Source organism: Pyrus communis, chromosome 5 (genome assembly GCF_963583255.1).
Source record: "Pyrus communis chromosome 5, drPyrComm1.1, whole genome shotgun sequence".
Taxonomy (NCBI): domain Eukaryota; kingdom Viridiplantae; phylum Streptophyta; class Magnoliopsida; order Rosales; family Rosaceae; genus Pyrus; species Pyrus communis.
Window position 1 is genome coordinate 26,936,893 of NC_084807.1, and position 17,410 is coordinate 26,954,302.

The following is a 17,410-nucleotide window of genomic DNA, read 5'->3' on the forward strand; positions in this document are numbered from 1 at the left end:
CATGAAAAAATCTCAATGTCTATTTTGATAAATAAGATGGTCCAAGGTCCATAAGATGCTTAAATACACATATCGAACTGTATTAAAAAAATAAAAAATAAATAGAACAAGGAAATTATAAAAATTTCCTAAAATCTTAAATTACAGATTTGAGGAAGAAAAATGTCATTATTTGATCAGAAAAGCTATGTATTCGTTTTAAGCACGTAATAAGTCATTTCAAATATTGCTATGGCAATACGAAGTTTGATTACTTCTTGTTCTCTTCTAAATGGAGTATTATGGGCTCAAGAAAACCAGGACCCCTAAATTTAGATTTCTCAATACCCTTTTTTTTTTACTTACCCCTGTGGAGCTGCTCCTCTATATTTTCCGCTAGTTGTCCCACATCAACCACATTCACCCTCCTCAGCCATGCTCATACATTGTAAGCAAATAATATGGTGCTACAACATGAAGCTTTCAGCATATACATAAAATGATCTGTAAATTTTTACCGTACTATTATTATTGATCTGAGAGCATGGCCTACCAAAGATAGGTCTCCACTGCATTATTTTCTTGTTTATATTATTTTTAGAGATGATTGACATGCATTATTATTTATCTGATACTGACTTCAGACTGGGATGCGAACAACAGTTCATTCTTGGCGGTCCAATGAGCAATTCGGTCTCCACCTTAGAACTCATGCTTCTTTGGCTCCAATTGCTTACAAAAGCAGAAGCTCCTGCTTTTTCATAGCTTGCAGAAGCAGAAGCGCTTTCTTCTTGACCTGAAGACTCCATCCACGGCTTTGCACGATACTGATCATATCATCATTGTACAGATAAATAAACAAGGAAAGAAAGAAAGACTAGAAAAAAGAAATCATAATGGAAATCAGGATACCAAGTCGCCTCAAACGTCATGCACAGTACGGAGTTGTTAGTAATTAAATGGAATCAGTTCAAAAGGATTTAAAAACGTTTACCTCTTCCCACAACTGTGCATTCTCTTGTAACAGGAACCTCTCCTGATTTTAGAGGAACGAAAGATGGTTAGAACTCAGAACTAGTGAAGCAGTTGAACAATGTATGTATAGAGCTCTACAAATTATTTTAATGGTTAGAGAGTTGTTATATTGAGACACTAAAAAAAGTGCACTCTAAATTTTTAATTCATAACAGAAGATTGGAAAATTGGCCAAAAAAATCAATTTTCACATCTCAATTGTTGGAAAAATCCGTTTTTCAGCATGTCTTCAGTATTTAAATTTTAGAGAATTGTTATTAGCACTCCAAAAATTTCATTTTACACTCCAAACTTTCTATATTAGGAAAGAAAAATACACTTGTGTAGAATGAGATTTTTAGAGTGCTAGTAACACTACCCAAATTTTATCAGTTTAACAATTGTTGAAATGATAAATTTTTAGTGTGTCATCGACATTAATTTTCATTAGTTCAACAATTGGGATTTGCTTTTTTATTAATCATTTTAGCCAATTTCTTTCGAGAATTTTTATATAATAAATGCAGCATAACATTTTTTAAGTGCTAATTAATAACAACACCGTAATAGTTTTGTCGCACTAAATTAAATGAGTACCTTTGCCTTAAGTTGTTCCCCCTGCTCCATATATAACTGAGCCTGGAATCACTTCAAGTTAGTAAAATTTCAAAAGGAAAATAAAAATCCATTTAACTGATAAGAGTGGGAGGAAAATGGAAGTTTAATCATTAGCTGAAATACCTTCCTCTCTCTTATGTTGCATAAGCTTCGTTCCAGCTGGTTACTGGTCTCTTGGAGTTCTTCAACAGAGCAAGAATCCAAACCATTTCCCAAAAGCTTCCTACGACATACAAATTTCAGAGTTTAGGAAAAACCGAAACATCGGTTGAGTACAAAAGTGCTGGAGAAGATGATCAAAACTAAGCCATAGACCGTTGAGAAGCTTCTAGGATCTCTATCTTCTTGGCCATAGTAGCTGATTCATGCTTCAAGTGCTGCATGCATGCAGATTAGTTAGTTTTTCTCAGCCTGAATTTGTCTCATATATGAGTTAGTGTTATCAAGAAATCACTCGCCCTTTGACCTTTTGCATTACGTTTTTTTATGCTATTGAATAAATAAAAGAAAATTCAAAAGAGAGTGCAGAAAGACAAAAGCAATGCGAAAATCACTTTATGTAACAAAATTGTCTAAAATGATCATCATCAGTCGCAACTAAAGAGTATACACAATGTGAAATGTGATATATAATTCTTCTATAGAGTACAAACGCATGGAAACATGCTTAGGTGTGAAAGGATTTGCTAATAGTAACCTAATCAACAACTTGAAGCCTCCTCCCCAGTTTCTTTTCTTTTTTCCTTTCTCGTTAGATAAGCATGTATCAGCCTATCAGGTGTCAATATTGTAAAGTAATGATGATGCTTAAATAAGATGAGGAAGGTCAAAATCCAAAAAACTTCCCAGCAATCTTAATATACATATTAACAAATACAATTGTGTGTATGTATAGTACTGATTTGCACATAGGCAGATTATAACGCACAGTTGATGGAGAAAGTTGGGGTTTTAACATAAAACCAATTGGCAATATGAGTAGTATCCCAACTACTTATAAGCACATGCAAGGTCCCTCCTCTTATCAATGTGGAATTCATTCTCAACACGCCCCCTCACGTGTGAGAATTTTTAAGCCTAATACACTGACAACACAACTCAGGTGACACGGAGCACATGTGGCATTGGCAATATGGAGAGTCTCTCAACTACTTATAAGCACATGCAAGATTCTTGCTCTCATTAATGTATGATTCATTCTCAACTATTGACACAGAGAATCTCTTACACAATTACTTCTGGATTAGTATTGGAAAGAAAGGTGTCTAACAGAAGCAAGTAGGAAGAGAAGCGATAAAAAGTTAAGAACCATCCCAGGCAAGTGATCTAAAAAACACTTACAGGAAAGTAGAGTCTTGAGCTTGGTGCATCTGTGCCTCCAGAGAATCTCTTAATAATATTATTTATCTATTTTTATAACTACATTTTTTTCAAAAAATAATTATTTATGTTTCAATGTTGGTCTCCACGTGTTGAGCAAATGAAAGAAAGAGATGCGAAGAATGTCAAAGAATAAAGGGGTATCGTAGGACTACTTGGAGAGCACTCCAAATTAGCAGGAGGTGGCAGTATGTGGTGATGAAAGAGTTTTCCCTACTAAAGCAGTTGACACCTACAGCATTCAAGTGAGTAAGCTATCTGTTAGCTTGAGTTCGTCCTAATCAAGTTGGAAGCCAGAATGGGTTTGCCACGAGGTGAAATAGGTGTCACACTACTAGACACAAAGCCCTTTGGTTTTCCACGTAGCAGTTTGTTATGGTCCATCCATTATCCATTCACCTACTACCTTTCCTCTTGTATAAATAGGGATGCAGCCTTCATGCAAAACTCAGAGAGAGAGAGAGAGAGAGAGAGAGAGAGAGAGAGAGAGAGAGAGAGAGAGAGAGAGAGAGAGAGAGAGAGAGAGAGAGAGAGAGAATGGGTTTGCCACGAGGTGAAATAGGTGTCACACTACTAGACACAAAGCCCTTTGGTTTTCCACGTAGCAGTTTGTTATGGTCCATCCATTATCCATTCACCTACTACCTTTCCTCTTGTATAAATAGGGATGCAGCCTTCATGCAAAACTCAGAGAGAGAGAGAGAGAGAGAGAGAGAGAGAGAGAGAGAGAGAGAGAGAGAGAGAGAGAGAGAGAGAGAGAGAGAGAGAGAGAGAGAGAGAGAGAGAGAGAGAGAGAGAGAGAGAGAGAGAGAGAGAGAGAGAGAGAGAGAGAGAGAGAGAGAGAGAGAGAGAGAGAGAGAGAGAGAGAGCAGAACTCCTCTGTTCCCTTTTCTGTTAAGCTTCCTCTATGCCTTCGAGTAATAGGGCGTGTTCTTAGTTTCGGTTTTGTTAAGAAAGGAATCTTAGATTGATTTGTCAAATATTGTAGATTGATATTTACTTACCTATTAGGTTATCAGTTAGCATTATTTGTAGGGAGTAGAATAGGAAACAAGTCATGTTAGTCTTTATATAAAGCTGTAAATCCCGTTGATGTTAATATACAGAAATTCATTCCTATATTTTATGCCTCTTATGATGGTACCAGAGTGAACGATATCTGGGAAAATAAAAGGCAAAACAACAAACATAAACCCTACCAGCCATCTCTATGGGCGATACATCAGAAAAGCCAACCTTGTCAGGCATGGCTTCGCATCAAAAGTGGGAACACCCCAATCACCCACTTTTCCTTCATCATTCAGACCAACCTGGTGCAATACTTGTGCCGCAGTCTCTTGTGGAGGATAACTATGGCACATGGGTTCAATCCATGACCATGGCTTTGACAGTAAAGAACAAATTAGGGTTTGTTGATGGAACGGTCAAGAAACCTCATGAAGAACAACTCGAAGAATTACAACAATGGAATCGATGCAACAACTTGGTAAAAACGTGGTTGCTCGGTTCCATGTCCAAAGAAATTTCTGGGAGCGTCATACACTGCAAGGATGCACGGCATATGTGGCTTGACCTGCAAGAAAGGTTTTCCCATGTGAATATTGTCCAACTGTTTCACATCGAAAACGAGATTCACGACTGCGTACAAGGTACTATGACCATGAGCACATACTTCACCAAACTAAAAAGCCTTTGGGACGAACGAGATGCGTTGTGTTCTATCCCAACTTGTGGCTGTGACACAAAGAAGGAGATCACCTCCTACATTGAAACCCAGAAGACGATGAAGTTTCTCATGGGTTTGAACGAGTCTTATTCTACTGTTCACAGCAACACTCTCCTTCTCGAGCCTTTGCCCACTGTTAACAAGGCTTACTCACTTGTTCTTCGTCATGAAAGGCAAGTCGAAGTTTCAAGTGGACGAAGTACTGCCCAACCAGAAGCTGCTGTATTCGCTGTCAAAGGTGGAAGCCGAGAACCTAAACCTGAGGATGGTGGTTTGCGATGTGACAAGTGCAATAAGACGAATCACACCACAAAGAACTGCCGGGCACACATCAAATGTACTTTCTGTGGTTGGAAGGGCCATTTGTACGAGTATTGCCGCAAAAGAAAGGCAGCCCTAGACAGCGAACCAAGCCGTTCTGCCAAAGGAAATCACGTTGCCGTGACCAACAAGGAAATCTCCAACTTCCCGTTCTCTCCAGAAGATTGCAAGCAGATCCTTAAAATGTTGCATCAAAACAAATCTTCTTTTGCTAATCATGTTGGTAATTCTTCCAGCCACGATGATCTCTCAGGTAAGGCCTTTTCATTCATGCGTCATGGCAAGCACAATGTTTGGATCTTGGATAGTGGTGCCACAGATCACATAGTTTGCAGCCCCGAGTCTCTTACATCCTCTAGGCCTGTTCAAAATCACACTGTTGCATTACCCAATGGATCCCTTGCCACGGTCACTCATGTTGGCCAAGTCATTTTTTCTCCTAATTTTATTCTTGACAATGTTCTTTGTGTTCCAATCTTTACGTTAAATTTAATATCCATTAGTCAATTGGCTTATGATTCATTTGCTATTACCCTTTTCTTAAACCATTTTTGTGTCATCCAGGACCTACGATCGGGGAAGATGATTGGGACGGGAATTGAATGGGAGGGACTCTACTACCTTGACTCACCGAAGAAAGGAACATGCAATACCATCCAAACCATCTCTCCCAACCTTTGGCACCAACGCCTCGGCCATCCATCACCTAAAGTTACTATGTTGTTTCCCTTTGTCTCCAATAAAACATGTGATCTCACTCAATGTTTAATTTGCCCTTTGGCTAAACAAACAAGGTTACCTTTCCCTTTAAGTTCCATGTCTACTACTTCTTGTTTTGAATTAATTCATGTTGACATTTGGGGTGGTTATCAAGTACCTTCTCTTTCTGGTGCAAAGTACTTTCTTACCATTGTTGATGATCATACTAGGTGCACATGGATCTATTTGATGAAACATAAATCTGATACAAAGGATCTTCTCACTCGATTCATTCACATGGTTGCCACACAATTTAACACTCACGTTAAAATGATTCGCAGTGATAATGGCCCCGAGTTTAAACTCGATACCTTTTATGCATCCCAAGGAATTATTCATCAAACTAGTTGTGTTCACACACCCCAGCAAAATGGTGTTGCTGAACGCAAGCACCGTCATTTGCTTAATGTTGCTCGTGCATTGCTTTTTCAAGCTCATTTACCTACAAGATTTTGGGGGGATGCTATCCTTACTTCTGCTTATCTCATTAATCGCACACCTACTCCCATTCTTCATGGACAAACTCCCTATGAAAAGCTGTTTCACAAACCACCCACTTACACTCACCTCAAAGTCTTTGGATGTCTTTGTTTTGCATCCACTCATGCACACAAACCCTCCAAATTTGATCCCCGTGCACGTCGTTGCATTTTTCTTGGGTATCCTTATGGTACAAAAGGCTATAAACTTTTTTATCTTCAACTTCAAAAGGTCTTTATCTCCCGAGATGTGCTCTTCTTTGAAGATAACTTTCCTTATTCTCATTTAGACTCACCTGCCCCTACAACCTCCCCTTCAACACCACCTTCCGCACCCTTGCTTTCTTTTGACATGGAACCTCCCTTTCACCATTCTCACCCCTATACTGATATTGCTTCTGATGCTCATTCTACACCAACACCATCCCCACCTTCCCCTCAGCCTCTTCCTTTCGCTGATGTCACAGCTCCATCCACCCTTACCACCCCGACCACAACCACCCCACTCCGCCGAAGTACCCGACCCACCAAACCTTCTTCCTTTTTGCAGGACTTTCATGTCGAGGCGTCTCTCCCTTCCCGGCCGGCTCCCACATCTTCCACGAACGTGGTTCAGTCGTCGTCAGGTACACCCCATCCACTTTCTTCTCACTTATCTTATAATTATCTCTCACCCTCCTATCAAGCTTTTGTCGCTCATCTCACTCTTCATAAGGAACCCACTAGCCATTCCCAGGCTGTCCAGGATCCCCATTGGCGTGCTGCCATGCAAACTGAACTTGCGGCACTTCATGCCAATCGTACATGGACGCTCGTGCCACTTCCTCCTTGCAAACGTCCTATTGGCTGTAAATGGGTCTACAAAGTGAAGCTCAAACCCGATGGCACCATCGAACGGTACAAAGCCCATCTTGTTGCCAAAGGATACAATCAGGTTGAAGGAGTTGATTACCGTGACACGTTTGCTCCCGTCGCTAAGCTGACTACTGTTCGAGTCCTCTTAAGTGTTGCAGCCTTGCAAGGCTGGCACCTTCACCAGCTCGACGTGAACAATGCCTTTTTACATGGCGACTTGGAAGAGGACGTCTACATGTCTTTGCCTCCTGGTTTTGGACGCAAGGGGGAGACTCGAGTGTGCAAATTGCATAAGTCCCTCTACGGTTTAAAGCAAGCTTCGAGGCAATGGTTCATAAAATTATCCAATGCTCTCAAGGCTGATGGGTTTCAACAATCTTTGTCCAATTACTCTCTGTTCACCAGAAGTCATCGAGGTACATTCATTGCTTTATTGGTTTATGTTGACGATGTTATACTGGCAGGGAATGACTTGTGTGAGATTAACAAAACCAAACAACTTCTCTCTCACCGTTTTCAACTAAAAGACTTGGGGACACTCAAGTATTTTTTGGGGATAGAAGTTGCAAGATCGAAGCATGGAATCACTCTATGTCAACGTAAATATGCCCTGGAGATACTAGATGATGTTGGTTTTCTCGGAGTGAAACCTTCCAGGTTTCCTTTAGACCAAAACTTGGCTCTCACGCAACTGGAAGGCAAACTGGTGGATGATCCCTCTTCATATAGAAGACTTGTGGGTAGATTGATATATTTAACCATCACCAGACCCGACTTGGCTTATGCGGTACATGTGTTAAGTCAATTCATGGAGAAGCCTCGGCAACCACACCTTGATGCTGCACACAAGGTCCTTAAATACATTAAACAAGCGCCTGGGCAAGGCATTTTCTTTCCTTCCACAGGTTCATTGCAGTTAACAGCATTTTGTGATGCTGATTGGGCTAGATGCCGAGACACTAGGCGATCGATAACTGGTTACTGCGTATTACTTGGCCAAGCACCAATCTCATGGAAGACTAAGAAGCAAACTACAGTCTCTCGTTCTAGCGCCGAAGCCGAGTATCGGTCTATGGCTACTACATTCTGTGAGATAACATGGCTGCGGAATATTCTCAACGATTTGCAAGTGAATCATCATCAACCAGTGTCCTTGTTTTGTGATAATCAGGCAGCTATACATATTGCCTCAAATCCCGTCTTTCATGAACGAACAAAGCACATAGAGATTGATTGTCATCTAGTGCGCGAGAAGATTCAAAAAGGAATGATACGCACATCATACGTACGGACGGGTGATCAGTTAGCTGATATATTCACCAAACCATTGAGCTCGACACAATTTGAAATCTTACTCAACAAGTTGGGTGTCATTAACATACACTCCAACTTGAGGGGGAGTGTTAAGAAAGGAATCTTAGATTGATTTGTCAAATATTGTAGATTGATATTTACTTACCTATTAGGTTATCAGTTAGCATTATTTGTAGGGAGTAGAATAGGAAACAAGTCATGTTAGTCTTTATATAAAGCTGTAAATCCCGTTGATGTTAATATACAGAAATTCATTCCTATATTTTATGCTTCTTATGAGGTTTCTTATCCTAGCACTGAATAGGAAGAGGTGAAATCAGTATTTCAACTATGAGGTTAGAATGGAAACAACCCAGAAACTGATCAGATGAGACCTTGACTCAAGTGGAGTGAATTGGTCTCCTATAAGTTGATTTACCTATCCACCCTGCAGCATGGATAACGATTCCCATCTTGCTTGCTTTAGTCATTTCATAGGTATTTTGTATCAATTGTTCTTATTAATTTCAGTTTATTTTGTAATTATGGCATATATTAGCCACTGTTATTAATTCAAAATTAGTTGCATAAACTGATACCAAAATATATGCGGAAAGATATTTTGTTAAAGTGTGTTTTGATTTAAAGCTGAAAAGGGGTGTTTTATATGGATTGATTAGCTACTGGAAAACATGTTTTGATAAGTTGTTGGTCCCTTCTTTTTAAATCCTATATCAAATAAAGTTGTTATGTTGAGTTGGTACCCTAAACCCTATATATAATATAAGTATATGTATGTATGTATGTATGTATGTATGTATGTATGTATGTATATGTATGTATGTATGCATGTACTTCAACTAAACCTAGCTGGTTTTTACATTTTTCAAACTATCTGCACATGTCCATATATATAGTATATCGAATAAACCATGTCTGAAGTTGGAAACGAATACATAATGCATGTATATGTGTGGTTTAATATGTTTAATTTCATAAAACAGGCTTTTATCTGACTATTGGCCAAGGCTATTTTTCATCACCCAGCTTATACACCAAGAAGACAGCATGCATATTTATATTTGAATTGGGTGTTGTTAAATTAGTAATCCCAGCTCCTTTAATTGGGTTTAAAGTTCATGTCATGCATTTAGTAATTGTCTAACATTTGTGAAATAGGACTTGATCAAGGTGGTGAACTCTTGTAATCGAGAGTTGGAGCAATTCTTTGGAATCCAGGAAGGGGGAGGTACAGCAGACCTTTACAGAGATTGATTATATTAAATTTCGTGAAATACTATTATTATTGTTGATCTCATTGGTTTATAATTCTTGTGGAGTGTTACTTGCAAATGTGTACATCATTGTTTCGTTGCATGACTGTTTGTAGTTGTCTATGAATTACTTTTTTTTGGGAATATACTGTGATATCTGAAATAAAAGTATTTGTGAATCATTGATAATGTGTCATGTGGCAGAAGTTATGGCGTTGAGAATGGAATGGAAGTGAGGGTAGTTGGAAAAGACATTTTCTATGGTTGAGCCAAACTCTTAGTACGTACCAAGTCTCAGACGAGCCTATAGTACATAATTTCTTTTAGAATAATTCAAGGTTGGTGATGAAGAGTTTAGGCAAGAGGACTAACAAAAGGGGATATTGGGATGACTGTGCTACGAGTTTAATTTGTATAATAGAACATTTGAACACCACTACATAAGTAAAATCCATGGTACGAGATGTGCATGTCCTGTTGAGAATGAGTCATACATTGATGGGAGGATGGACCTTGCATGAGCTTATGAGTTCATGTGATGCATTTAGTAATTGAATGATAGAGAATCTTAACAAAAATCTATGGCGATAATAACATGTAGGGATAAGGCAAAGAAAACATTAAAAAGAATAAAAATATATATTTGTGAATAGTGAGCGTCTTTTCCTTCGCCTATTCTTCTTCTAAACTGGTGGACTTACACAAGACAATTATTGTTTCATGGACTTACACAAGACAATTACTGTTTCAAGTGAATAGTAAGGGCAATTTCATTGCCCCTGCCCTCCAATTGCCCTTGCCCTCCACCAATGGGTGGAGATACTCTTAAGTAATTGAACTACCCTCTATATTGTCAATTGATTTTAAGGTGTAATTTCAACTTTCTTCACTCATTAACATACCAACGTGAAATTGTAGGTATTATCTAGTGACATGACATGTGTGATATACTAGGGTTTACCAATATGACTTGCATATTCTTATGGCATTCGTAATAATTCTCTCTAATATATCTTCAATTTTATGGAGAGAATCTCCAAACTGATAATAGAAAATAAACTCAAAGTTTGATGGAACAAATTAGAAAAGATGTAAGGTGATTATTAATTAAGATGCTTTGTTATATATATAAATTAAATTAGTTAATCATGGTTAAGCCCCCAACATGTGCGACATTCTAAGAAGAGTAGTAACGCCACCACCTAATAAATGTGGGAAGCAAATTCGGACTCTGAAGAAATTAAGCGTAACGATAACTTTCCAATTTTGCCTACTATAGACCAATGGTTAAAATGAAGAGACTAACATTTTGACAAATATTTTTACACTCTTTTTAAACCTTTAGATTACACAACATACACAGGTCCTGAAGTTTTTAATTTAAATTAAGTGAGGAATAAAACTGAAGTAAAGAAATTGAGAGAAAAAAAAAAATAAAAGAAGGAAAGGTGTTGTCGTGCAAGAGTAGGAGGCATGCAGGACGCAGGGCGCAGGATTAAGCTGCATATGTCTGACCTTGTCTCGAGTTCATTCTCATACTGGCGTTGAAAAACCTTCATCTTGACTTTATTTCCAATCCATACCAAGGGTTAATTATATGAATAACAAGAGAGGAAGACGGAGAGTGGTGGATTTAGGGTTTAATTTCGTTTATCTAATAAAAGATAAATACAAACTACAGCTCAAGAAAGGCATGAATTTTATTCAATTTCTCAACCCTTTACTTCCCTGGTGTCAGGCGCCGAAGTCCGACCAAGCCACAGGAATTCAGAAACTAAATTACTATCAGTTTGTTCAATATATGCCTGATTTTAACAGATTTTGACATCTTAGGATGAAAATTAATAGATAGGATTCTCTTTCCTCCAAATTCTCTCCCGTTTCCACTCCTCTGTCATTTTCCTCTTGTCTTTGTCTCTATAAAAAAAAGACAACATAAAATATTGACGTGGTTTAATTGTGACCGTTCAAATAAGAAGGGACTGAAGGGGAGGAGAACTTTGAGAGACAAGGATCCTACTCCGACACAGCACCTTGTTCATCTATGCTTGGTTCATTGAGTAAAATGCTATATTAATTCTCTTTATTTATTTATTTTAAATTCTCTTTTTTTATTAATTCGTGCCTAGATGATAAATTAATCTTATTATTTCCATGCTTTTTTTTTTGTCGATATTATTTCCATGCTTTGACGTCACTCACAACCGTTTCTACATATTTTAAGGGATACGTCAAATTACTTTTTTGTGAATCTGAAAGGCCGACTAGGACTCAAATCTTTATGTCTGTAGCTCTAAGCTTCTAGCCTGAAATAAATCGTAGATACTTGGTATCTTTTTCATGTCACTCAACTCAACTGATACAGAAAAAACTAACCCTATGTTTGTATCACGAGATTTCTCCATCGAACTTTAGATTTAATTGTTTCAAATGCACTAGAAAAATACTATTAATGAACTACACAAGCACCATAAATTACTACAAATACATTACAAGGGACTACATAAAAAAATTTCAAATGACAAGTTTTAAGGAGTTATTTGAAACTTCTCTCAAACGTATTGCATCTACTCACTTTCAAGTCTATTCTATCTAATTTTTGTAATGCATTCTGAACAAATTTGGGGTAAATGTCATTAATCTTTAAAACTATTAGTTCTTCGTCCAAACATAGGGTAAAAGTTTCGTTTTTGCCCTAATATAATAATTTCCAGACTTTATATGAATCAATATTATATATCTTCTTTGTTATTGAAGATTATGGAAGATGACAAAATTTACCACATCAAGATACTGCAAATTTTATCTGAAATTAAAGATGGATTTTCAAATTCCAAGATAGAACTTCTAACCTGCACGTATTGTTCTGCTTCAACCATGTTGGTTTCCCCTCCATTTTCATGTTTGAGGTATCGTTCTATAGTCTGGTGCATGCTGAAGCATCCAGAAATAGAGAGGTCAAAAACAGATAATGATAAAATTAGATAGAGCTGCATTCATTACAATATCTCTTAACAACAAGATATGTATATACATACATACTTGATGTTACGCAATGGTTCAGGTTTTCCTTTCGTTAAGTGTCAAGGAATAGCAGAAAACATAATCTGATTCATAAGTACTTCCTTTGTGAAAAATTGACCGTTTAAAACAAAGGAACGCAACAATCTTAAAAGTTAATACACACACACACACACACATCTATCCTGATTTGTGGCACTGTGTTTTTAAGGATAAAGTTAGGGAGATTAAATTTGGAGACAAAGTTTTGAAAACTAAAGGACATGAAAGTTTATGATTGGTTGATTACTTAATCGTTGATATACGTGCTTATTCTTATTAATGACAAATCATTTAGCTTGCAAATTTAGTCTCCAAATGTAGTATCCCTAGCATTACTCTATTTTAACACAATATTTGAATACAAATTTTGAGACCATTAGATTAGTTCACTCTTTACGGTTGAGATGTAATCTGACATGAAAACTAATCTGGTTATTAATCTTTAAACAATTTGAAAATAAAATTTTGAACATTTCAACTATGATTCTCTCTTTATCATTAACTATCTCCATTAAAAATATGTTTCAATCTCTCCTTTCCCACTTTCCTCATTTTTATGGCCTACTCGTTCTATCTTCCTCTTGTCATTTTTTTGGTCTCTTCGTCCTCTCGAGGTCTCTACCATTCTAATTACTTTTCTAACTTTGTTGGACTGTAAAGTATTTCTGAGATGGAATAAGATATCAAAGGTACAGGATTTGAATTTAAGGATAAGAAGATCGAATTTTTCATCTCCTTTTTTCATAGTTTTATTCAACCTTACATGATTTTTTATATTCCATAAGTTGGATGCATAACATCATAAAATCTCTTGTACATTTCATTCAAATTCATGAGTTACAAGAAAAATGAACAAAGCCCTTTCATCAGCGGATAAACATATATAAAATTCCATATAGCCTATAGTCCAGTATAACCATTTGGAAATACTTATTCTAGGTCATTATTGACTAGTGCTCTTTCCATATCTATGAACTCAAATACCTATGAAATATCAAATTGGAGCAAAAGTTTAAGAAACCTTTTGGGGACTAAATTCTCCATGAATATGTCTATGTACCTTCTTTTATACAATAAACGAAAAATCGTACTTTGTTTAAAATAAAAATAAAATAGAGAACAGAATGTAAATGGCAAAGAGGAGAAAGAAAAAAAAAAACTGAAGGAAAGCGAGGGGAGTAAAAGAGAATCAAAACACAATTAATTACTGACGAGAGGTAATGATTAGAAAATATTTTTCGAACGTATATTAATTTTAAGGGATTGATTACCATATTTATACTTATTCAATACAATCACCACCTAACGATTCTATATAATTCATGTGAATATATGCAAGTGACCCTTTAGCACAGTGGTAGAAAAGTGTTGAGTTATGTCATGGTGGCGTGGGTTCAAACCCCGTCATTACCCATAGATCATCCTTGCACAAAGTAGATAAATTTAAAACTATTAAACCATTCATTTGTAACTTTGTAGTGAAGAAAATGGACAAATACGTTTTACAAATAAACACTAAAATGACTATCATTCAATCCGTTGGTCATATGGTTTCATATTGGGTGATTTTTGGTATAGATGATCTTTAAGGTAAGATCTAAAAGATAGACAATCGGACCGTTGAAATACATTAGGAAATAGACCCTACAAAACGTGTGACAAAATATATATATAGGGTTAGGATCCGGGGACACATGTTTTTGACGCCTAGTTTGTTTGGCTCACTTTGTTATGTATTTCAACGATCTGAACTATCCATATTTTAGTACATCATTCATAGATCATCCTTACAAAAAATTAGACAAATCTAAAATCATTAAGACACATTCATTCATAGTGAATAAAATTGACGAAAACGAAACCCTAAATTTAATCCAACGATCATATGGTTTCACATTTTGACACACGTTTTTGTGGGGCTCACTTAGTAATGTATTTCAACGATCCAACTGTCTATCTTTTGTCTTATCTCAAAAATCATGTCTACCAAAAATACCAAAATCCGAAAGTCATATGACAGTTGGTTTAAATTTACTGTTTCTTTGTAGAAGCATATTCGTCTAACCCAAATCCAAAATCATATGACCATTTGATCAAATTTAGTGTTTCTGTGAAGAATCATATTCGTCTATTTTCTTCACTTCAAATGAATATCTTACTAGTTTTGTGTTCATCTATTTGCAAGGATGATATATAAATGATGTACTAAAATATAGATGTTCGGATCGTTGAAATAGATGATGAAGTGAACTTTAAAAAATGTGTGTCAAATTATGTGTCAAAGACTCCTGTCCCCCGATCATAACCTCTACATATATTACTATGGCCAGGCTAGCAATTTTGACATGATCAAGTGGACAAAATAATTACGTAGGTATATAGTTAGTGATAAATTTACCAGAACTTATGCATATAGATGCATTAAAACAAAGAGCAACATAATTTACACATGTACTTAAGGGGAAATGTTAAGTTGAAAAGCCCCCAAGAAATCTCATTCAATTCACTGGAAAAAGTTCTACATAAACTGGTAGAAACGACAAAAAAAGCTTCTTGAAATCTAATCACCATAATTAGCAGTCAGATAAAACAAATGTTATTTAGACCTACACTATCTCCAATGAAATCTCCTGCAGAACTGTAAAAGGTGAAGACTACTACTCTCTCCAAAGAAATTGTGTTGGTCATCCATCCAATCATCAACAAACTAGCAAAGTATAAATGCAAATTCATTATATGTGGATGAATTTTCAAATTTTATGTGGAAATACTCCAATTGCTTTCGGGTAAGTTTAATAAGTTTGGTTCCTCCAGTTTCAAACTCAAACCGGCTGCTGATGTCCCATTCACATTAACTATATGCTAACCGGAAGGAAGACAATTAGAGCTGGAGAGATCAACAAAATTGGTCAGTGGGAGTAGCATAGGATATGCACTGAACTTCATCTAGGTCAATAAAGGAAAAAAGAGGCCAAATCTTTTTGGGATGTACTTGATCAAATATATTGATTAAAAAGATATCAGACTTGATTAAAAAGATGCATATGGTACATCCATTAAACATATATAGATTCTCAAGTCTTGATTATGACCAGAATTGATAGAAAGCTCGAAAAATCTGTAGAATTTTTTTTAGTATCATCGGACACCCTAGCCTCAAGCTGGTACAACTACATGTAGACGTTTTATGATGTTTGTTTCATTTATTTTTTTATTTTTATAAAATTATTAAGCATATAAAACAAAAAGAAAGATGGGGCTTCAAGAATTTAAATATAAGGAATTTAATAAAAGAAACGTACTCAGAGCTGGAGAACTCATAGATCCTGCCTTTCTGAGAGAACGTGATGACTGCAACTTCAGCATCGCAAAGAACCGAAAGCTCATAAGCTTTCTTCAACAAGCCGTTTCGACGTTTCGAGAAGGTCACTTGCCGGCTGGCGTCATTCTCAATTCTTTTAATCTCAATCTTCCCTCTCACCATGTCCTCGCTTTGCCTAAATCATCATCCACCACCATAATTAATAGCAATCTAATAGAAATTGGTAAAATATGCCACATATTTAGCTCAAAAAGCTAGCCAAAGGATTTCTTTAGTAGAATTATTAAGAAAAAGATTTACAACCTGCACCCGGGAAAGATTTGAATTAGCGCTCCAACACCAGAAAGATGACAGATTTTGTGAAGAACGCTGACAGCAAAGAAAACCCAGCTGGAGAGGGTTTACTTTAAAACCCCCAAAGAAGTTCTAAATGAAGCAAATTATAGATGAAACCCAAAAGGATATATAGAAGAAAACCCCCAAAAACATGTTAGATTAAGTTTCCAAAAATGGAATATAGAGACCCCATAAGTAATATTAATGAAAAGAGACAGGAAAACACCCCAAACAAGAGCAGCAAGGACACAGTGGTATGGGATTGGAAAGAACACAAATATGGAAATAGATCAGAAACCCTAGAGATAATATTAAAAGAGAAGGGAAAAGCAAGAGAAATTTTTTATTATGATCGGAACACGAGTGGTACATCATGTATTTTTATGCAAATGGTGGAAAATTTTATTTTTTAAGTTATTAATTTTTTAAAACACATATCACAATATTTGTATAATAATACGTGATGTATCATCTCGTGTGTCGATTACATTAAAAATGTTTCGAAACGCAGTGAAGGATCGTTTTATCTGATTGGGGACTCTCTTTATCCTCAGGCCCCACAATCCTTTTTGTCGAAATTGAAAACCGAAGTAAAATTAGTGTTTTATTTTTTGTCAAACCAAAATTATTGTTTAATTCGGATTTTTTTTTTGGATTTGATTTGACTTCCGTTTGTCTTTTTTCGGTTTTTATTTATTATTATTTTTTATATAAAACCTGAAGAAAAAAAAAACAATTTAAAAAATCTGAGAATTGGTCATTTGGAAGTAAAAAGAAGAAAAAAAAATATATAATAAGGTATAGGTCAAGTTTTCGCCCGAACTTATAAGGATTTGTCAAATTTCTCCAAGAACTTTCATTTTAATCGATTACTCTCGAAACTTTTATTTTTTTGACCAATCTTTCCATGAACTTTAATTTTAGTCGATTATTCCTTAGATTTTAATTTTTGGGTCTTGAATTGAAATGGGCAAATCGAGATGATCATGTG

The 17,410-nt window shown here is 36.3% G+C and overlaps 1 protein-coding gene across 1 annotated transcript; it reads right to left on the reverse strand.

The window, feature by feature from the left end:
• Nucleotides 1-208: 208 nt before the first annotated feature.
• LOC137733191 (MADS-box protein AGL42-like) lies at nucleotides 209-16,677 on the reverse strand. Its single transcript, XM_068472350.1, has 8 exons — nucleotides 16,387-16,677; nucleotides 16,064-16,258; nucleotides 12,551-12,632; nucleotides 1,927-1,988; nucleotides 1,735-1,834; nucleotides 1,591-1,632; nucleotides 974-1,015; nucleotides 209-806 (listed from the first exon to the last, which is right to left on the reverse strand). Exons 2-8 carry the CDS (start codon nucleotides 16,243-16,245, stop codon nucleotides 600-602), a joined length of 717 nt encoding a protein of 238 aa, XP_068328451.1. The 5' UTR covers nucleotides 16,246-16,258; nucleotides 16,387-16,677; the 3' UTR covers nucleotides 209-599.
• Between the last annotated feature and the right edge of the window lie 733 nt (nucleotides 16,678-17,410).

Coding starts and splice junctions, on each gene's coding strand:
- LOC137733191 (XM_068472350.1), bottom strand. CDS start 16,245: ATGGTGAGAGGGAAGATTGAGATTAAAAGAATTGAGAATGACGCCAGC. Junction 12,633..16,063: donor TATGAGTTCTCCAGCTCTGA/GTACGTTTCTTT, acceptor TGGATGCTTCAG/CATGCACCAGACTATAGAAC. Junction 1,016..1,590: donor GGGAACAACTTAAGGCAAAG/GTACTCATTTAA, acceptor CTCTAAAATCAG/GAGAGGTTCCTGTTACAAGA.